The following is a 22,787-nucleotide window of genomic DNA, read 5'->3' on the forward strand; positions in this document are numbered from 1 at the left end:
CAGACCTTTTAGATTCTGCCTTCTGCCAAAGCTCCAGGCCCTGGTCCTTAGAATAAGGACCCACAAGTGTCACAGGAGCAGTGCCACAAGGACCTGAGTCATCTGGCCTGGAGTTTCACTGGGGCCTTATCTGCTGTCACTCATCCTCCTCTGGCCACACACCAGCCTGCCTGGGGCTGGAGAAATGGGTAAATCCTGCTCGCTCCCCTGCAGCTCATCTGGACTCTGCGCTCTCACTGTTCTGCTTGCCACAGCCCCCTTCCCACCTGTCGTTTGCACTCACTCTTTAGGTGTTAGTTCAGACCTCTGAGGGCTCCACCTGACCCCACAGGCTGGCTCAGAGTCCTCCGTCACATTCTCGCAGCACTGGCCAGTTTCCTTGCTCCAGTTATTAGGCTCCTCGAGAGCTGGGCCACTTGTCTTTTGCTCACCTTGTGTCTGAGAGTCCGGCTACCAGATTGAATAGCTTGCTGCAGACATGCCTACCGTTGTTTCAAACTCAACAAAATGGAAATTACATTTTGCTCAACATTGGACATGCCTACTTTCTGATGACCTAACGACCTCGCCATGCTCACCCTGGGTCAGGATTGCATACTGCCTGTCAAATCGCCTCACTCCTTCCCTGTCTTTCTCAATCTCCCCATGTCACAGGAGCAGCAGCACTGATGACCTCTGCTTGATTGTCCAGGAATGTCTTGGCCTACAGCGTTGTTACCTCTGAGATTCGCTGCGCAACAATCCTAACACCCTTGCAGTCCTTTACAGGACTCTCTCTGAGACCAGCCATATATTTATTCAAATGTTCTGAATGTTGCTGTTCTATAGACCTATCAGCATCACACACACGTCTATTAGGGCATCTATCTCCCCTTCAACTCATCTACTCTTTTTTTTTTTTTTTTAATCATGAGCTAATTAACAGGAGGTAGACAGATTGAGGTTTGGAAAAACGATGTTAAGAAATCATTCTGGCACAGTGGTGAGAGCGCTGACCTGCGGACTGAAGGGTCCGGGGTTCGATTCTGCCCAAAGGCCAGGTGCCGCAGTTGCAGGCTCCATTGCAGCCCTGGTCAGACACTCGCTGGAGGCAGCCACTCATGTGTCTCTCATATCGGTGTTTCTCTCTCTCCCACTTCCACTCTCTCTGAAAAAGCAATGGGAAAAAATATTCTCTGGTGGGGATTTTAAAAAAAAGAAATCATCCTGCATGTAAGGACGCGCAGGGCACTGGGCAGTGCAGCACACAGCGGAGGGAGGGAGCTCAGCCTTACTCCGACTTTATGGGAGGTGAGAACAGGAGCAGAGCAAGGCGCGCAGTGCGGGGCTCCAGCTAGAAAGGTCCAGGTTCCAGGTCCGGATGTTAAATTACCCTGGTGGCCCCGGGCCTGTGCGTCGTCGCCTGTCACAGGGAGTGGCTCTTCTGGCCTCCTGGACCCAGTCCTGCAGATAAAACCCGCGCTGTGCCCCTCGCCCCAGGCAGGGCCCCTCCCGAGCCTGCAGACGGGACGGCGATAGCGCAGGCAGGCGGCGGGGCCCCGCGACAGGAGGGAGCCGGCGCGGGCCGCGCGGGGCAGCCGGGCATGGCCGAGGGGTCCCCCGGGCAGCGGCTGCGCGAGGAGGCGCGGTGCCCCGTGTGCCTGGACTTCCTGCAGGAGCCGGTGAGCGTGGACTGCGGCCACAGCTTCTGCCTGCGCTGCATCTCCGAGTTCTGCGACAAGGCGCGCCGCGAGCCGGGCGGCGCCTTCGCCTGCCCGCAGTGCCGCGGCCCCTTCCGGCGCGAGGGCTTCCGCCCCAACCGGCAGCTGGCCAGCCTGGTGGACGGCCTGCGGCAGCTGGCGCCGGTGGCGGGGCCCGCGGGGGTGCAGTGCGCGCGCCACGGCCACGAGCTCAGCCGCTTCTGCGAGGAGGACCAGGCGGCGCTGTGCTGGGCGTGCGACGCGGGCCCCGAGCACACGGGCCACCGCACGGCGCCGCTGCAGGAGGCCGCCCGGCGCCACCAGGTGAGCCGCGCTCCCGACCCCGCCGGAAGGGATGCCACCCGAGGCGGGCACGGAGATGCCCGGTGGCCTGGTGCCAGCACCTGATCCCGAGGACTTCGGGTCCGCCCTGCGCCCCCGGCCGCGCTCGCCCTCCCTCCCGCCACCCCATCGCCCTCCCCCAGCGCTCCCCCCTCTCCCCAACCTCCGCGCGCCCCTGGCATTTCCCCTGCGCCCCCCCCCCCCGCCCCCAGCGCGCACATTTTAAAAAACTGGTATCACACTACCTAACATATCCTTATTTTAACTCACTGTATAATTGTGAGCGTTTCTTGTTATGAAAACACCCTGTTCTTGTTATTAAGTACCTTATTTTAATTTTATCCTGTTAATGTAAAATATATTTTTCTTGCCCCCTACTTTTAATATTTTGGTTACAGTTCTACTATTTTAAAACAATGCCATAATGAACATACGTTTAGGTAAATCTTTAATTATGTCTCACATCAACACTTAAAGTGCATTTATATTTAATTTCGTTATAATGAGGTTGGGCATGTTTGTATGCTCCCAGGGGTGTGTTTTAGGTGATCTTTGTAGGCCTGACACACCTATTGGGGGTAGGGGCTGAATGAGGGCGTCTCTAACGGTCTCAGCACATCTTCCCAAACAGGAAAAGCTCCAGATGTCCCTGGAACTTGCGAGGAAAGAGATGGAAGAGGCCTTGACTCAGGAGGCCAACATGGGGAAGAAAACTGTCATTTGGAAGGTACGGGAATATTGTGACTTCAGGAGGCTTGTGTGTCTGAAGGATACGAATTTGGGTCATTAAATTATTTTTCCCTGCTCCAGCATTTTGTTACATCTGTGCCCTTCTTATCTACAACCTCTACCCGAATTATAAACAGCTTCTCTGATCCAGCTCTCCCTGTATCTCACTGGGGCATCCCTGGAACCTCGAGCGGTCTAATCCTGCCGCTACGAGTTTGAAGATTGTATTTGCTGGATGAATGAATAATAAACATTTTATAGCATTGATATAGATGAAACAGCTAGAAGTGATCCATCATATACATAGAGGAGGATCATCTGGACATTCAGCCTCTTTTTTTTAATTTAAATTTTTTATTGTTGACACTATTGCCCCCTCCCCCACCTTTCCCCACCTCCACCCAGGCCCCCCCCCTCGGCCATCACCACACTATTGTCTGTGTCCAGGGACTATGCATATCTGGTATGTTCTTTAGCTAATCCCTTCACCTTCTTTATCCAGTCCACCCAACCCCCTTCTCTCTGACATTTGTCAGTCTGTTCCATGTATCCATGCTTCTGGGTCTATTTTGTTCATCAGTTTATTTTGTTCATTAGATTCCACATATAAGTGAGGTCATAGGGTATTTGACTTTCTCTGACTGGCTTATTTTGCTTAGCAGAATACTCTCCAGGTCCATCCCTGCTGTCCCAAAGGATAAGAGATCCTTTTTTACGGCTTTTTTATCCCCTCATCTGCTGATGGGCGCTTGGGCTGTTTCCCGATCTTGGCTATTATAAATAATGCTGCCATGAAATAGGGGTGCATATATTGTTTCTGATTGGTGTTTCAAGATTCTTAGGATTTATTTCCAGAAGTGGGCTCACTGGGTCAAAAGGCAGGTCCATTTTTAATTTTTTTGAGGAAGCTCCCTACCATTTTCCACAGTGGCCGCACCAGTCCACACTCCCGCCTGCAGTGCACTCGAGTTCTCTTTTCTCCACGTGCTCACCAGCACTTGTTGTTTGTTGATTTATTAATAGCTGACATTCTGACAGGTGTGAAGCGATACCTCATTGTAGTTTTAATTTGCATCTCTCTGATGATTAGTGACTTTGAGCATTTTTCCACATGACTATTGGCCATCTATATGTCCTCTTTGGAGGTGTCTATTCAGATCCTTTGCTCATTTTTTAATTAAATTGTTTGTCTTCCTGGTGTTGAGTTGTATAAGTTCTTTATGTATTTTGGAAATTAATGCCTTATTAGATGTGTCGCTGGCAAATATATTCTCCCATACAGTGGGTTCTCTTTTCATTTTGTTGATGGTTTCTTTTGCTGTGCAGAAGCTTTTTAGCTTGATGTAGTCCCATTTGTTTATTTTTCCTGAGTTTTCCTTGCCCTTAGAGACCTATCAGCAAAAATATTGCTGCGAGAGGTGTCTGAGATTTTACTGCCTATGCTTTCTACTAGGATGTTTATGGTTTTTCAACTTACATTGAAATATTTTATCCATTTTGAGTTTATTCTTGTATATGGTGTAAGCTGGTGGTCTAGTTTCATTTTCTGTGTGTGTACCTGTCCAATTTTCCCAACGCCATTTATTGACTAGGCTGTCTTTACTCCATTGTATGTCTTGCCTCCTTTGTTAAATATTAGTTGACCATAGCCCAGCTGGTGTGGCTCAGTGGTTGAACGTCAACCTATGAACCAGAAGGTCACAGTTCGATTCCAGGTCAGGGTACATGCCTGGGATTGCTGGTTCAATCCCCCGTGGGGGGTGTAGGCAGCCAATCAGTGACTCTCTCTCATCATTGATGTTTCTATTTCTCTCTCCATCTCCCCTCTTCTCTCTGAAATCAATAAAAAATGTATAAAAAAATATTAATTGACTATAAAAGTGTGAGTTTATTTCTGGGGTCTCTGTTCTGTTCCATTGATCTCTATTTCTGTTCTTGTGCCAGTACCAGGCTGTTTTGATTACAATGGCCTTGTAGTATAGTTTGCAATTTGGTATTGTGATACCTCCAGCGTTGTTCTTCTTTCTCAAGATTGCTGCAGCTATTCGGGGTCCTTTTCAGTTCCATATAAATTTTGGAATATTTTTTCCTAGATCTTGAAATATGCCATTGATATTTTAATAGGAATTGTGTTGAACCTTTATATTGCCCTGGGTAGTATGGACATTTTAATGTTGTTAATTCTTCCAATCCATGAACATGGTATATACTTCCATTTATTTGTTTCTTTCTTAATTTCTTTCTTCAATGTCTTATAGTTTTATGAGTACAGGTCTTTTATCTCATTGGTTAAATTTATTCTTAGACCTTATTTTTTGTTGTTGTTGCAGTAGTAAAGGGTTTGTTTTTTTAATTTCCTTTTCTGATAGTTCATTATTGGTGTATAAAAATGCCATCAATTTCTGGATATTGATTTTGTATCCTGCAACTTTGCGAAATTCATTTATTAGATATAGTAGTTTTTTGGTGGAGTATTTAGTGTTTTTTACATACAATATCATGTTATCTGAACATAATGACAGTTTTACTTCCTCCTTTCCAATTTGGGTGCCTTTCATTTCTTCTTCTTATCTGACCACTGTGTCTAGAACTTCCAGTACTATGTTGAATAAGAGTGCAGAAAGCGAGATTAACCAAAGAACTTATATGCATATATGCATAACCCATGGACAGAGACAATAGTGTGATGAAGGCTTGGGGGAGGGGTAGTGCAGGTGGTTAATGGGGAAAAAAAGGGGGGATATCTGTAATACTTTCAACAATAAATATAAATTAAAAAAAAAAAAGAGTGGTGGAAGTGGACATTCCAGTCTTATTCCTGATCTTAAGGGAAATGCTTTTAGTTTTTGTCCATTGAGTATGATGTTGGCTGTGTTTCAAATATGGCCTTTATTATGTTGAGGTATGATCCCTCTATTCCCACTTTTCTGAAACTTTTTATAATAAATTTGTGCTGGGTTTTATCAAAAGCTTTTTCTGCATCTATTGATATGTTCATGTGATTTTTATCCTTCATTTTGTTTATGTGATGTGTCACATTTATTGATTTGCAGTTATTGTACCAACCTGCATCCCCAAATAAATCCCACTTGATCATGGTGTATGATCTTTTTAATGTATTGCTGGATCCGATCTGCAAATATTTTGTTGAGGATTTTAGCATCTATGTTCATCAGGGATATTGGCCTATAATTTTCTTTCTTTGTTGTGTGCCTATCAGGTTTTGGTATTGGATACTAATGACCTCCTAAAAAGAGCATGGAAGTCTTCCCTCCTCTTAAATTTTTTAGAATAGTTTGAGGAGGACAGGTGTTAGTTCTTCTTTGAATGTTTGGTAAAATTCTCCTGTGAAGCCCAGTCTAGGATTTTTATTTGCTGGGAGTTATTTATTTATTTATTAAATTTGCATGATCTTTATTGAGAATGTATCCATGTGAGCCAAATGTGACAAGCACAGGTTTAATAAGATGAACTCTAAGTTCTACAAAACCTTTTTCCTTCCTATATCTGTAGATATAATTGTAGTACTGAAAATGATAATGTGAGAGAAAGATGCATTGCAGCCAAACCTCTTCTCACCACACCATCCCTCATGTCCCACATGTGAATGAGTTATCAGCCCCACTCGTCTTAGTCTCCAGCATCTGGAGAAAAGACCTGAGTTGTAACTCCAGATCAGCTTATCAAATTCAGAGTTGGTTCATTTAAAAAGGTGAGTATTATGGCCGGCCGGGAGTGGCTCAGCGGTTGAGCGTCGACCTAGGATCCAGGCGATCGGGGTTCTATTCCTGGTCAGGGCACATGCCCAGGTTGTGGGCTCAATCAATAACTCTCTCATCATTGATGTTTCTATCTCTCTCTCCCTCTCCTTTCCTCTCTCTGAAATCAATAAAGATATTTAAAAAAAAAAAAAGGTGAGTATTATATGAATTTAGTTATTTAGAAAATGGTAGATGAAAGTAGAGATGGAAAATTAGAGGGAGAAGTTGAGTTCTATGGGATTTGAGGAAAACCATTATTAATTTTTTAAAGGTGATAGTTTATGCTCTTTAAGCAAACCAAGATGTGATCATGTTTAAAAATGGGCCAGAGAATTTAAAATGTTGGGAGAGACTGTGGGAAAATAATTTGCCTGTTCCACTCAGTTTAGATATAATGATGCTGTATCAGAGTATGTTCCTTAAGTCTATTAAAAAATTGTGGAGGTGAGATTTGAGTAGAAATCAAACTCCTGAGGTTAAGTCTGCAGTCAGTGGCCTGAGGACTGTTTAGCTCTTTCTGGACTCTGAAGAGAACACTGCCCCAGGTTCCAGATGTAAGACTAGGAGGTACATTCAGGTTCTTTAATCTCTAAGCCTTTCTTTGTTCACATCTGTAAACCCAGGTCTCTGATTTCCTTTCATGATCTTGCTGTTTCTGTGCAGTGCTCCTTCTAGTGATCCCTCTGACAGTAAATTTCAATTTCTGTGTTAGTGACTTTCCTCAATAATTTAATAGCCATTTAATTCTAATGCCCTCACTCCTCTTTCCCCACATTTTGTATACATTGCTGAAACTTGAATATAAAAGTGCATTGTCCCCAAGTCCAAATCCATGTCTTTCTTATACTCTCGGCTTGAAAGCTCTGTAAAGCCATGTATCATGCGGTGGCCTCTGGTTTCCGATGTTTTTGTTTTAAATATATTTTTATTGATTTCAGAGAGAGGAAGGGAGAGGGAGAGAGAGAAACGTCAGTGATGAGAGAGTTATTGATGGGCTGGCTGCCTAACCTCCCCACTGGGGGTCTAGCCGGCAACCCCGGCATGTGCCCTGACAGGGAATCCAACCGGGATCTCCTGGATCATAGGTCGATGCTCAGCCCCTGAGCCACACCGGTGGGCCCTTGTGTTTTTAAAATTAGCCAGCGAGTCCCCAGAGTAGGGGAGCTGCACGCTCGCAGGATGTAGCCTTTTCCAGCCTCACTGCCTCAGGAAGGCGGCAGCAGGTGCCGTGCCCCACCCTGATGATGGAAATCGCCTCTCCCTCCAGGAGAAAGTGGAGACGCAGAGGCAGCGCTTCAGGCTGGAGTTCGAGAAGTACCGCAGCTTCCTGGCCCAGGAGGAGCAGCTGCAGCTGCGGAGGCTGGAGCAGGAGGAGCGCGCCACGCTGCAGCGACTCCGAGAGGGCCAGAGGCAGCTGGCGCAGCGTGGCAGGGCCCTGGGGGAGCTGGTGCAGGAGCTGGAGGACCGCTGCAGGCTCCCAGCCTTGGATCTGCTGGAGGTGAGGGCTCAGGGGCTGCAGCACTCACCACCGTGTGGAAATGACACCCTGGGGCTCACCAGAAGCGTCAGAATCAGAGGATCCTCCCGAATAATAGAAAATAGTTCACATTAAAGAGAAAGCCCTAAATATTTTAAAAAATTAATTAAATTCATGATTTGCATAACAGTAAACAGAAAAAGGACAACCTGTCCTATGTCAGCTTAAAACACTTTATTTTTTTTTATTTTTATTTTTTAAATATATCTTTATTGATTTCAGAGAGAGGAAAGGAGAGGGAGAGAGGGAGATAGAAACATCAATGATGAGAGAGTCACTGATCGAGCCCGCAACCGGGGCATGTGCCCTGACCGGGAATCGAACCCCGATCACCTGGATCCCAGGTCGACGCTCAACCGCTGAGCCACGCCCGGCCGGGCAGCTTAAAACACTTTAAAAATCCTCATCCGAGGATGCATTTTCCATTTCAGAGAGAGTAGCATGGAGAGAGAGAGAGAGAAACATCGATGAAAGAGACACATGTCGATTGGTTGCCTCCCACAGCCTGCAGCGAGGTGCATGCCCCTGGCGGAAATGGAACCCGGGACCTTTCCAGGCCGCTGGCCAAGGCTCTAAACCACTGGGGCAAACCCTCTAGGGCTTAAAACACTTCTTAAAACTTCACAATCTGTCAATGACTATAATGCTGTATTCAGTGATGGCCAATTCAGAAAGTCTTTGGTAACCTGTGTCAGGCAATAGCCAAGCATATGAGTAAATTTCAAATTGTCCAATTGGAATTTTCACATTAAGATTTAAGGCACAGCCGTAGCTCAGCCTGTCCCAGGCACGGCGGCAAGGACACGGGCCTCCTGCAGTTTGCACATAGCCTGTGTGGTGCTCTAGGACAGACAAGCTGCAGGGAGAAGGAATTATTCACTTCTCTGCCATGGAGGCATTCATCCAGGGGAGTCGGGGGCGCCGTCACTGATGCCTGCGTGTCGTCTGACAGGACCACTGTCCTAGAAGGTTCCCAGGCGTCCTTTATTCTGCCTCTTCCCTGTTGACTTCCTCAGAGGTTTCTAAATGGAGTGATTCATATCCTCATACAAGTGTGGTGACTAAGCACAGTGGAGGTCATTAAATGAAGGCTTTACAAAGCATTTATATTTAATTTTACCCATTTTTGTCTTCCAAATATCTAAAAATTGTTGTCATTGTTATTATTGCTCTACCTATTTCCTTGTGAGCAAACTGAAAGTCAGAAAGGATTTTTTAATTTAAATTTTAAACAGTAGGTAAACACAAGAACTTCAGCATTTTTTTTTAAATCCTCACCTGAGGATATGTTTTTTTTATTGATGAGAGAGAGGGGGCCGTGGGGGGAGAAACCAATGTGAGAGATCTGCCTCCCCTACAGCCAGAGGGGGAACCAATCTGGCAGCCTGGGTATGTGCCCCGGCTGGGAACTGAACCTGCGCCTTTTGGTGCACAGGACCACGCTCCAGCCAGCGGAGCCACCCGGCCAGGGCAGAACTGCAGCATTTTAAATAACATTCATTGTCTTACCATATCTCAAAACACAGCTTATTTAAAATGAGCATTCATTAGCACCAAGTAAATGTTAAAATGATTTAGAATACAAATCTTAGGAGGATATGCTCAAATAATTTATATTTTCATCCCCTCCCCGCCCCCCCACCCCTGTATCAATAAGCTACATTTTACATCCAGTGGCCAAGAACAAGGGCTGCCGTAAAAGGAAACTGAATTCTTTTCCTACTTTATAAAAATTAAGTTCATCCGATAGGTGAACTTTTCGGAGGGAGAGGAGAAATGTAATGCAGTTGGTTTGTTTAATAATCTACTTCGAGATTAAATGGTGCTAGATGTCAGTGACTTCTGTTTTTATCCACGTGGGGAACCTGTTCACAGGTGAGTCCATAGATACTGCGTGTTGGTTCAAGGAATGAGGAATTTGGGATTTTCTTACAGAGACATTCAGAGTAACGTTTTATGTCTATACCTTTCACTGTTTCTCAAACACATTCTGCAGATATTTAAGATTTTTTTTATTAAAAAATTTTAGTGTTAACATTGTTGCAGGTGACCCCCCCCATTCCACATACATTTGTTGCAGTATGTAACTCTTTATTAAAATATCCAAATGCTAGAATTATCACTTTGGAAAATAGTTAAATTGGCAGATATCATAGGAATTAACCTAAACTTTGTGTACTCTATTCTCATGGGTGCAAACTGATTATATTATTTGAAATTCATGAGAAAATTCAACAACAGCCTAGTTTTGGTTTTTATTAAGAGAGATTCATATCTTCTATACTTTATCTTAATAGTGATTTCCAGTGATTCCTAAAGAGGTGTTCGTGGTTTGCCCCCACTCTGTCAAAAGCAATTCTGATATGGAACTCACACCCGCTTGCATGTCTCCTTTACTTCCAGGGGGTGAGAGGAGCCTTGAGCCGGTATGTGTATTTCCTGCAAGGGTTGGGAGAGGCTCAGGAGGTTGGTGGATGCTGAGAACTGTGGGTTCTGTGCTCTTCTCAGAAGTAGAAGTGTCGCAGCGCTGGAGCCAGAGACCATCCCCATGGAGCTGAAGACAATGTGTCGCATCCCTGGGATGAGAGAAATGTTGAAGAAGTTCCAAGGTAGGTTGCACCTTAGGGCTTGGGGGACAATGGTGTTTGGGGTCTGGCTGCTCCTACACCTGTCAGGTACAGTAAAAAGCAGAACCCAAAGTTTAGTGACCAAAGTGAGCAAAGTTTTATTTTGAGGTCATGTTATTGGTTTATTATCGGATTGTGGAGGGTTTGGTTGCGTGTCATTTCACTCTGGGGCCCATGTGGACAGAGTCCACCTGCTTCCTATTGCTGGTAGCCATGGGGGAGGGGGAGGTTATGGTGAACCAGGCACTGCTCCTAAAGGCGCACACACTGAGGTGGTGCACATGGCTTCCCCAACAACGTTATTAATGAAAGTGTGTCCCATGGCCATGCTAAACTATAAGGGGGTGGGGCCAGATGGCTTCTCTGCTTAGGGTTTCACAAGATCAAAATTAAGTTGTTGGCCAGGCTAGGCTTCTGTGAAAGGTCCGGGGAAGAATCACTTCCAACCTTACTTAGGTTCTTAGCACAGTGCATTTCAAGGCAGTTGTAGGGCTGAGATCCCCATTTCCTTGTTGACTGTTGGTTGGAGGTCACCTGCCTTTCTCCTCATGGGGCGACCCCTCCATCTTTAAAGCCAGCAATGACAAATCAAACCTAATTATCTCTGACTTTTTCTTGCCATCAGCCCAATAGCCAGAGAAACCTTTCTGATTTTTTTTTAAAAGGGTTGTTGTGATTATATTAGACTCACCCAGATAATCTCCCTCTTGAGTATCACCAGGGTATGAAGGTCATGGGTTCTATCTCAGAATTCCACCTATCACAGTAACATAGCTTTGAAAGCGGTGGTTTTCATATTAATGATATTTTCTTGTAGTTTTTGAGAAGAAAAAAATACATTCTAAGTAGTTTTTAAAATTTATTTTAAATTCCAAAAGATATTCCTAAGAGCACCCAAGTGCTTTGGGTGTAGACAAAAGGATGCTAAGTGGTTATGCACTTGTCTTGTCATAGCATTGGTGGTTATGTTTGCAATGGGGCAATAATGAGCCCTGGATGCGGAGCAGCAGCAGTGGATTGCATTCAAATGTAATGAAGAATATTCTCAGCAACCTGCAAGGTGAAATACTTACTGTGCTGTCTCTAGGAGTCATTAGAGAGAGAATGAGGAATGGTGTGATTATTCTTCTCAGTATAATGGATTCCTAAGTGTTTACCAGCCTTTTTCATTCTTTTACATGTCTCACAAATTTTTTTCCACAGTTGATGTAAAGCTGGACCCTGCCACAGCTCATCCTAGCCTCCTTTTGACTGCTGACCTGCGCAGTGTGCAGGATGGAGAACTGTGGAGGGATGTGCCCAACAACCCCGAGCGATTTGACACGTGGCCCTGTATCCTGGGTTTGCAGAACTTCTCATCAGGAAGGCATTACTGGGAAGTCGTGGTGGGAGAAAGAGCAGAGTGGGGTTTAGGAGTCTCTGAAGACACAGCGCCAAGAAAGGGGGAAACTACACCATCTCCCGAGAATGGAGTCTGGGCCATGTGGCTGTTGAAAGGAAATGAGTACATGGTCCTTGCCTCCCCATCAGTGCCTCTCCTCCACCTAGAACGGCCTCGTTGCATTGGAATTTTCTTGGACTATGAAGCAGGTGAAATCTCCTTTTATGACATCACTAATGGGTCTTACATCTACACATTCAACCAACTGTTCAATGGTATTCTCCGACCTTACTTTTTCATCTGTGACACAACTCCTCTTATCTTGCCACCTATGACAGAAGCAGAGTCAGGAAATAGTGCATCCAGCAGTCATCCTGACCCTGCTTCTAATGTTAGAGATGACCATTCCTAAAATTCTGTTTGGAGATACACTCCAAGTGTAGCAATTCCCTGGAGTGGAATGGAGGATATATTTTGTATTAAGCAAATATATCTATATATTCATTATATTTTTCTCATTCCTTTCCATATCCTTTCATTTCAAATCTTCCACATATTAACAATTATAAATTGCAGTTCTTTTTTTAAAAATAGTTTTTAAAATTTTTCAATTACCATTGACACACAATATATTAGTTTCAGGCATATAATCCAGTGATTAGACATTATATAACTTACTAAGTGATCATCCTAAATCTTGTACCCATCTGACACCATAAATAGTTATTAGAATATTATTCACTGTATTCCCTATGCTGTACTTCACATTCCCATGACTATTCTGTAACAATGAATTTGTACTTTCCCCTCCCTTCACCTTTTTCACGCATCCCCCAGACTTCCTCCCATCTGCAACTGTCAAAATGTTCTCTGTATCTATAAGTCTGTTTCTGTTCTGCTTGTTTGTTTATTTTGTTTTTTAGATTCAAGTGCTAATAGATATGTATTTATTGCCATTTTATTGTTCACATATTTTATCTTTCTTTTTCTTTCTTCTTCTTAAAGAAGACCCTTTAACATTTTATGTAATACTGGTTTGGTGGTGATGAACTCCTTTAGCTTTTTCTTGTCTGGGAAGCTCTTTATCTGTCCTTCAATTCTAAATTATAGCTTTGCTGGGTAGAGTAATCTTGGTTGTAGGTCCTTGCTGTTCATCACTTTGAATATTTCATGCCACTTTCCTTCTGGCCTGCAAAGTTTCTGTTGAGAAATCAGCTGACAGTCTTATGGGAGCTCCTTTTCTAACTGCTTTTCTCTTGCTGCTTTTAAGGTTCTCTTCGTCTTTAACCTTTTGCATTTTAATTATGATGTGTCTTGGTGTGGGTCTCTTTGGGTTCATCTTGTTTGGTACTCTTTGTGCTTCCTGGACTTGTGTGTCTATTTTCTTCACCAGGTTAGGGATGTTTTCCATCATTTTTTTTTTCCAAATAGGTTTTCAATTTCTTGCTCTCTCTCTTCTCCTTCCATTACCCCATAATGTGAATGTTGGTATGCTTGAAGTTGTCCCAGAGGCTCCTTACACTATATTCATTTTTTGGATTCTTTTCTTTTTGATGTTTTGACTGGGTGCTGTTTGCTTCTTTATATTCCAAATTGCTGATTTGATTTTGGTTTCATCTGCTCTACTTTTATTCCCCTACATTATTATTCATTTTACTTAGTGCATCATTCATTTCTGACTGGTTCTTTTTTATGGTTTCTATGTCCTTTTTACATAATGTTGAAGTTCTCAGTAGGTTCCTTGAACATCCTTATAACCATTTTTTTTGAACTCTATATCTGGTAGTTTACTTGCCTCCATTTCATTTAGTTCTTTTTCTGGAGATTTCTCCTGTTCTTTCATTTGGGACCTGTTTCTTTGTCTTTGCATTTTGTTTGCTTTCTTATGTTTGTTTCTATGTAGTAGGTAGAGCTGCTACATCTTCTAGACTTGGTAGAGTGACCTAGTGTAGCAGGTGTCTTGTAGGGCCCAGCTGGGTGCTCCAGGTGTGCTCTGTGTGGGCTGTGTGCACAGTTTTGCTGTAGTTGAACCTTGATTGCTGTCACTGTGAAGGATTGACCCCCAGGCCAATTGGCTCTGAGCATCGTTTGTGGCTACAGCAGAGGAGATGCTGGGCAAGATTCAACTCTATGGAGAAGAACTTGCTTCAGTGGGGCTTTGGTGCCCACCAAGTCTGCCCCTTGAGTGTGTCATTCATGGAGATGGTAGGGTTTTAATCTAGCACCTGAAGCTATGCACTGGCTGCACTGGCTCTGGGGCCTCCTGGGAGATGCAAGGTCAGCCACCACCTGTGCTCTGCCTGAGGTCGTCACCCAGCACAAGCTACAGAGTGATCTGTAGATGATTTCTAATTGTACTGAACTTGAAGATGCCAAGGAGAGGCCAAGCTGCACACTAAGCTCAATTCCCACTAGTGCTGGGCCTGGGGCCACCTAGGAAGAGGTATGGGGTATGTAGAGGACAGATGCTGCTTGTTTGAGAGATTTTGGGAAGTCCAAAGCATGAGGCAAAAGAGGCCATTTGTATGGAAAAGCCATTGGAAATGGCTTGGGTGGGCCTGCATTTTTTTTGGTGGGGGAGGTAGGCAGGTGTCTCAGGGGATCAGCAGGGTAGGGTGAACAGTGTGAGCCAGGTTGATGGAGACTTAAATATGGCACACGCCTGTTGGCTCTGTTGGGGGAGGGCTCAGAAAAGGAACATTGGCCTCTGCCAGCCCTTATGTCTGGCAGAAAGTTGCCCCCCAGCTCTCACTCTGAGGCCGGACAATTCAGTTTCTCCCTGTATGTCCCTGGTTCCTTTCAAGCTGCTGCTCCAGTACTGGATCTCAGAGGGAGAGAGTCTGAGTAAGTCTGTGCTCGGGCCCTTTAAGAGAAACTGCCTGGGACTCCAGTAGCTCTCCATCCCACTCTGCCACAATCTCTGCTGGTTTTTACAGCCAGAAGTTATGGGGACTTCTCTTCCTCACCCTGGAACCTTGGGCTAGAAGGCATGGGTGGGGCTGGGACCCCTTGTTCCTCCAGAGAGACTTCCATATCCTTCCTGAACTTAGCATCACACATGGGTGTAGGACCAGCCTGTTCCACATCTCCGCCCCTTCTACCAGTCTCAATGTGGCTGCTTCTTTAAATCCCTAGTTGTAGGACTTTCATTTAGCTGGATTTCAGGTGAATGATGGTTGTTCTGTAGTTGTAATTTTGATGAGGTTGTAGGATTCAAATACCGCATTTACCCACACGCCATCCTGACTAGAAGTAGAAATGGCAGTTCTTAAATTGATTGAGAACTGTCCAGTATCATTCTAGCGTCAGATTTGTGATTGTGTTTCTTCTCCTCATTTTCTTCTCCTCTCATTCCCTCTCTCTCTTTTTTCTCTTTCTTTGCCTCCGTGTATCTCTCTATTAGTCTCCTCTCTTCCTCTCTTTCTTCTTATTTTGCATGATACCTGATGTCTTTCCTACTTGTTTCCTTTAATCCTTAAAGCCTGCTCAAACTCAGCTTCTTAGTGAGGACTCTACGGCTCTCATCCCCCTGGGCCCACCATCCCAGTGCCCTTCATCAATAATATACTGAAATATATTCCAATAATATATTGGGGAAATATATTATTTTCCCAATATATTATTTATCAACTTCTAATATATTACATTGCTGTCTTATTTATTAGTTCATTTTTAGTTTATTTTGTTGCTTTTTCCTCTTTTTTTTGGTAGGATGTAAGCACTCTGTGGGGAAGGGTCTTTGTCTTTTGACAGCAGTATGTTCAACATCACCCAAGCACCTCAAACACTGGTTTGTCCACTGTATTACTCACTGCATACTTGCTGAATAAATGATTGTCTTGCTGGGGTTGCAGAATTAAATGATGGAGCTGAAAGTGTTTTGCGAAATATAGTATACCAAAGTGATATTATTATTACTTAGAAAACGTTACCCATGTTTTGACATGGTCCTTAGTCAGTTTACTCAAAAAAGTAGGATTTTGCTCTGATGCTTCCTGGCCGACTGCAAGGACTCAATTATTATTCATTTATTTATTTTATTATTATTTAAAATTTCAGCCTTATGATATCATAGTTGCCTTTGTAAGAGCATTAAAACACAGTCATATATACACAATCTAATAAATCAGGGGCTTATGGTATTTGCTCCACTTCCCCCCTAGTCAGTTTTTGAAACTGAAGGGATTAAGCAAAACAAAACAAAACAAAAAAACCCTCATAGACACAGATGACAGGAGGGTGATTACCAGAGGGGAAGGGGGGTGGAGGAGGTAGAAAGGGTAACAGCAGGGACAAATGGTGATGGAAGGAGACTTGACTTGGGGTGGTGATCACACAATGCAATATACAGATGAAGTATTATAGAATTGTACACCTGAAACCTATAATATTTTATTAACCAATTTCACCCCAGTAAATTTAATTTAAAAAGAAATAAATAGATGTAAAAAAGTATCAACTGACGTATGCTTCCATCTTCCTTTGAAATCCCAAAATGAAACTAAACAAATGAATAAAATAAGTTTTTTAAATTAGTAATAATAATATTAATCAATGCTTCTATAAAAATGTTCCACTATCTAGGACAATGGGTTATTTTTCATATATAAAATTCTTAGTAAAAAAAATGTCAAAACACTTCTTTACTTTCAGTAGATCTAAGGAGAGAAAAAAAATAACATGATCCTGTTCCAGGTAGGATGGGACCAATTATGCCTCAATTATTTTTTAGACATATAATAATTATTGGGAACAAGGTAAGGGAACAAATGGCCCAGCAGTGTTTATATATATATAGTATATAGAACAAAAATGGAGTGAGTCCCAACTTTGCTTACATGAAGTAATAAATCCTTTATATATCAAGGGACAAATTCTCATAGTCCTCATTTTCTGTCTGGACCCTGTGGAGTTCGATATGATGCATGCCCATGGCACACCTCAGTGTATGTACTAACGATGCCTGTGGGATCGGAAGTTTCCCTGGAGTGTGGGGCCATGGATGACCACAGATCACCATCAGGGTCCCTCTCCATTCATTTTTCAGGAAAGTGGCATCACTGGGGCTCATTGCCATATACCTGCACAAATATCACGGCCCATTGCATTTATAGACTCATGGGCTACAACCAGGAGGGGTGCCTTTATTTTCTCCACACGCGCAGTTACACCTGGTAGAGCATCTGCCTGAACCCAGGAGGGGAGAAGACATCACATGCATGGAGGTCCTCCAGCTAGATCCTCACCTTCCGACTTCTGACTTTTAATGGTACCTGGTAGCACACAAGTAAAAATTGTGAGTAGATTTGTGGATTTAGGAGCTCAATTTATAAGTTTGCACTTCTCTATTGGTTTGTTAAATTAAAAAGCCATATAAATGTACTATCAGCTGTAAAAAAAAGGATTTCTTACCCTTTGAGACAGTATGGATGGACCTGGAGAATATTATGCTAAGTGAAATAAGCCAGTCAGAGAAAGACAAACATCACATGATCTCACTTATATGTGGAATCTAATGAGCATAATAAACTGATGAACAGAATAGGTCCAGAGGTGTGGATACACGGAACCGATCTCAAGGGGGGGGGGGGCAGGAAGAGATTTACCAAAGAATTTATATACATATGGACACAGACAATCGTGTGGTGAAGGCCTAGGGTGGGGCAGGGGCTGGGAGGAGGGGGGCAAAGGAGAAGAAAATTGGGGGCATCTGTAATACTGTCAACAATAAAAAAGCCATAAAGAGTGCCTCAAAGGGATAGAAGGTGAGGAACACACCCTTTGCTATTGGAAAATGTATGGATTATAACAGATACATCAAGACACAAATCTATACACAAACACATACATCACAACTCATGTTATTTAATTATAACAGATCAGATTTACCAGTGCAGAATGATTTTTAAAAGATGAAATATAAAAGTGCTGAAGATACAAAGTATAAAAACACACACAAAATAAAAATTATTTTTTTTACGTTGGGAGTTTGTTAAGAAAGACTGAGGTTTGTCAAGTGAATGTGAGGAAATGAAGTCTGAGGTGTAAGTTTCATTTAAAAAAATAAAAAGCATTGACAGGGGTATTATTAGCTATGGGTGTGATGGAGAATGTCACTCTTAGCTAGAAAGGTGCAGCCCTTTCCCTGCTCTGAAAAACATGGGTCCCGTTTCCTGCCATCATATTTTGGGAGTTTAAACTCTTTAGTCTTCAATATTAAAAAAATCTTTGGAAATAAACGAAAATCTTTAATCGTCTGATCATCTGCTCTCCAGGAACTAAAAAAAGTCTATTTCTTTGAACTTATGGTTTGAGTGTGGGCATTTCTGAGATGGAACAGTGCATTTGGGGGCAATAGTGTTCACACTGCTTGGCCAGCACTACAAGGAGAAATACGCCTTACCTTTGGTGCACTGTGAGCACATAGTCCCAAGTACACTAGTGAAATAAACGTTTTACAAAGCAATAGTCCCCTTCGTGCAGGCGAGCCGCTCTGCTCTCTGCAGTTCCACCCAAAGTCAGGAAGAACTGTGAGTCCTCAGTCACCGGACTCATTTCCTTACCCTCCTACGAGTTGCCCCAAGTGGGCGGGAGAGCTCAAGGCCCTCGGGCCCATGCTGACACTGCCCTCCAGCCTGCCCCGCTCTCACTCAGGGGCAGCAAGTGCTTCCCCGGGCAGTGCTGTTGGTTAAAACCCCGCTCTTCATGGGACCGCGGGAAAAGCATTTCACGGACCCATGTGGAGATTGTGGTGTGGCAAGAGGATTTATTTGTGATACAAAAGCAAAGGAGTTCCCTTCCTGGGTTCCCAATGTCCCATCTCTGTCCACCCTGAAAAAAGTGCAACCGTCTCTTCAGCGAGGCCAAGCAAAGGCCGGTGTCCAGGGTTTCTGTTTGCAGGCCCCAGCTGCTGCTAGGCCTGCGTGGCCGTGTGCTCCCGGGGAAGAGAGCACGGGAAGGAAAGAACACGAGTGTGTGTGCGCGTGTGTGAGGGAGAGAGAGAGAGAGAGAGAGAGAGAGAGAGAGAGATTGAGAGGGAGGGAGAGATTCTTTGTTCCCATGGAGTTTTAACCAGGAGCACTTTAAAAATAATCAATCAACATCCCAAGCTTTTGGGGGCTTCTGACAGGTGCACCCCCTGACCAGTGATACCTTTCCCAGGTTAGACTGACAGGCCTCTGTGGTCAAACACCCCCTGCACCCCCGTGGCTTTATTGGCACGTGCTGACCCCCCTTTTGTTCTACCCCTTTCCTCAGTGATCGGTGAGAAACGGACCGTGGTCCCCTGGGGGGCGGTGTAAAGCTGCGACTCCCGACTCCGGGGTGAAAGGAGCCGGCTCCTGCTCCCCCGCTGACCGCGCCCAACAAGGTGGCACTCCCCTGGCTCGCTTCCCAGTGATGCGAGCTAACTGCGGCAACAAAATCACAGACACACACTTATTTCTATCTAGTAGTTGTTTGTTTCCAGTTTAGAAAGTTGACATTATTTATTAAATTATTTCTATAACTTTAAATATATGCATTGTCCTGAGTACTACCCATTTCAATTAATAATCTTTTTCTAAGACCCCTCCACATTCTATTCTGATTTAAATTCCTATCAAGAGTTCAAGAGAATTGGGGTATTTCCCTGCACTTACTACATTTAATAATATTTACCTATCTAAAAAGCAAATATCTTTGCATTTATATTTTAATTATATATCCATAATCACCAGTGAGAAGAATTCTAATATTTTTAAGTAATGTTTTTATATTACTTTCCCTGTGAACTACTTCTTCAGATCATTATTTTCTTTCATATTTTCTTGCCAATTTCCTGAAAATATTGTTTAAAAGGTAGTCTTTCAATTGTCATGTTGAATTTCTCTAGTATTTTCATTATCCTTTATGTTTTTAGTGGTGTTTCTTATAGCATAGATTTATTAAATTATGCATATTTCTTTGTTTTTTGCTTTGTTGCTTTTGAGAATTGCAATCTGCCTAGTGCAATCAAAATTTAAGATGATCAATGAAAAAAAGGGACCAACTTTTGTGCTTTCTTATAAGTTATATTTAATGTTTAAACACTTGATTTATTTGTTTTGGTGAAAGCAGTGAATGAATGATTCACACTCCCCAACTCCAAATACCCCCCATTTATCACGGTTTATTATATTTTCAAAGTATGTTTGCATTTATGTTAAATATAGGATTTCTCTGCCTAGTCGCATGGACTTAGTTTCACGTTCCCTGTGTATATGACACATAGCTTTATGCAACATACTTTCAAATTTACCAACTTTTAAATTAAAAATTATAAAAACATATCTATAAAATAAATAAGGTAGTTTGATGATTACCATTTTTAGATGAGAAAACTGTAAAAAGATAAAGGGCTTTCTGAGAGCTCCTAATTGTATCTTGTTGGCTAAGGGATTGTAATGGGGGAATTGGGGCTGTAGCCCAAGACATGTTAAATCGACTCCTCTATTCTGTCTGTAAGACTTGTGCTCTAGGTCTTCACACATGCTTTGTTTGTTGTGGTAAATTCTTTGATAGAGGTTTCTGCACATGTATGTAAATTATTGCATTAAAGTTGTATTACCTGTTGTGATTTTATTTTCCTCAAGCAGCATATAGTACTTTGGAAGAAAAAATACATACTCGATTTCTTAAAAAACCAGACCCAATAGAAAGAAAGAGAGAGAGAAAGAAGGATATTAATTTGATGTGTATGTTACTTTAGTAATATTCAATTATATCATATATTATTTATTTATTTGGGCACTTTAAAATTACCTCAAGATTATGGTCAAATGAATGAGATGTGTCTTTGAATTAAAGAACAAATAAAATATTCTGCATATAATGGCTATTTCCTAAATACTAGTAATTGATTATTCTGGGGTTCCATTTTGGGCCTTTGAGGTTTTAGCAAGAGCTCAGGAAATTGTGTTTCAAGAAAAACCAATGGCTGGGCCATGGCGGGACTTAGCTTCTGTCACTAGAACTGGAAGCAGAGCCAGCAGTGGAAGACGACCCTGAGCCCCTTGGGAGTTTCCTTGGTTCAAAATCAGCTCTGCCTTTTCTAGAACATGATCATTTTGCTTAATACACATCCGACTCAGTTTCCTTTTCTGTAAATGCAGGATAAGAAGACTGTCAACCCCATGTCACCGTTGCTGGGCTTAAGTGAGTAACTAACTGTCAGAAGCACAGGGGATGCCGTCCGTATTGTCTGTCACCATTATCAGTATCGCGATTCCTCTTCAGGTGCCGCGGACATGGACGGGACCAATGACAGCGCCCGGGGAAGTTTCATCCTCTTGGGCTTTTCTGACCGCCCCCATTTGGAGAGGATCCTCTTTGTGGTCATCTTGATCGCGTATCTCCTGACCATTGCGGGCAACGCCACCATCATCCTGGTGTCCCGGCTGGACCCCCACCTCCACACCCCCATGTACTTCTTCCTCACCCACCTCTCCCTCCTGGACCTCGGCTTCACCAGCAGCTCCATCCCCCAGCTGCTCTACAACCTGGGCGGGCGCGACAAGACCATCAGCTACGCGGGCTGTGCCACCCAGCTGTTTCTGTTCCTGGCGCTGGGCGGTGTCGAGTGTCTGCTCCTGGCCGTCATGGCGTATGACCGGTTCGTCGCCGTCTGCAATCCCCTGCACTACCCGGCAATCATGAGCCCTCGCCTCTGCGCAGGCTTAGTGTCGGTGGCCTGGGGCTGTGGGGTGGCCAACTCCCTGGCCATGTCCCCAGTCACCCTACGCTTACCGCGCTGCGGGCACCACAGAGTGGACCACTTCTTGTGTGAGATGCCTGCCCTGATCCGGATGGCCTGTGTCAGCACAGCGGTCATTGAGGGTGTTGTCTTCGTCCTGGCGGTGGCCATCGTGCTGTGGCCCCTGCTCTTTATCCTGGTCTCCTACGGCTGCATCGTGCGGGCTGTGCTACAGATCCCGTCGGCAGCGGGGAGGCAAAAGGCCTTCGGCACCTGCGGCTCCCATCTCACGGTGGTCTCCCTGTTCTATGGGAACATCATCTACACGTACATGCAGCCGGGGAACACCTCTTCCCAGAACCAGGGCAAGTTCCTCACCCTCCTTTACAACATTGTCACCCCACTCCTGAACCCCCTGATCTACACCCTCCGAAACAGAGAGGTGAAGGGGGCACTGAGGAGGCTGCTGCTGGGTGACAGGGCGGCGGAAAAGGCGTAGGGTGAACAGGGGAGGCGGCGTCTCCAGGAGCCGGCGACGGCATTTGGGACTGTTCGACCAGATCTGGTCGTCGCCGTACTTCCCAATGTGTACGTCTTTTCCCGGACTTCCCAAGCTGCTTCCATTCCAGCATTATGTTTTAATGGGTAACCGCACCACACATAGCACTCAAAAAAACCCCTCTAGCTGAGCTATGAGGCCAGGTCCAAAGAGCAACATGAGAGTACTTATAAAGATGAGTTTCCACAGCTTCTAAGTTTTGCTTTTGTTGTTTTTTTGTCAATTGTTTAACAACTTTCTGTGTATTTTAGTCAAAATGGTCAAAATTTGATTACTTTTCTTGGCTGACAGCCATCAGATGTGGGAGTTCAGCAAGTTGGGTGTTCTCTTTTCCCCAAATTCGCATCCAGCATCTTTCATAGAATCATGTTTCTTTTCTACCGTTTGTCCCCAAACGTTGGCATTTTCCCTGAAGTCTAGAGTAAGATTCTGGATAAGCCAAGAAGGTAATCTATCACAC

At 44.0% G+C, this 22,787-nt stretch overlaps 2 protein-coding genes across 2 annotated transcripts; both read left to right on the plus strand.

Annotated features, from left to right (window-relative positions):
- The first annotated feature begins 1,567 nt into the window (after positions 1 to 1,567).
- TRIM58 (tripartite motif containing 58) lies at positions 1,568 to 16,503 on the plus strand. Its single transcript, XM_081135760.1, has 6 exons — positions 1,568 to 2,003; positions 2,653 to 2,748; positions 7,779 to 8,009; positions 10,452 to 10,474; positions 10,557 to 10,657; positions 11,879 to 16,503. The coding sequence occupies exons 1-6, from the start codon at positions 1,584 to 1,586 to the stop codon at positions 12,466 to 12,468; spliced, it is 1,461 nt and encodes a 486-aa protein (XP_080991886.1). The 5' UTR covers positions 1,568 to 1,583; the 3' UTR covers positions 12,469 to 16,503.
- A 4,819-nt stretch (positions 16,504 to 21,322) lies between these two features.
- Positions 21,323 to 22,267, plus strand: LOC308556341 (olfactory receptor 2W3-like; the record flags this gene model as incomplete). The annotated part of the gene is made up of 1 exon (XM_081135487.1): positions 21,323 to 22,267. One exon carries the CDS (start codon positions 21,323 to 21,325, stop codon positions 22,265 to 22,267), a length of 945 nt encoding a protein of 314 aa, XP_080991613.1.
- Between the last annotated feature and the right edge of the window lie 520 nt (positions 22,268 to 22,787).

The sequence above is a fragment of the Miniopterus schreibersii genome (assembly GCF_964146895.1).
Source record: "Miniopterus schreibersii genome assembly, chromosome: 4".
NCBI classification, from domain to species: domain Eukaryota; kingdom Metazoa; phylum Chordata; class Mammalia; order Chiroptera; family Miniopteridae; genus Miniopterus; species Miniopterus schreibersii.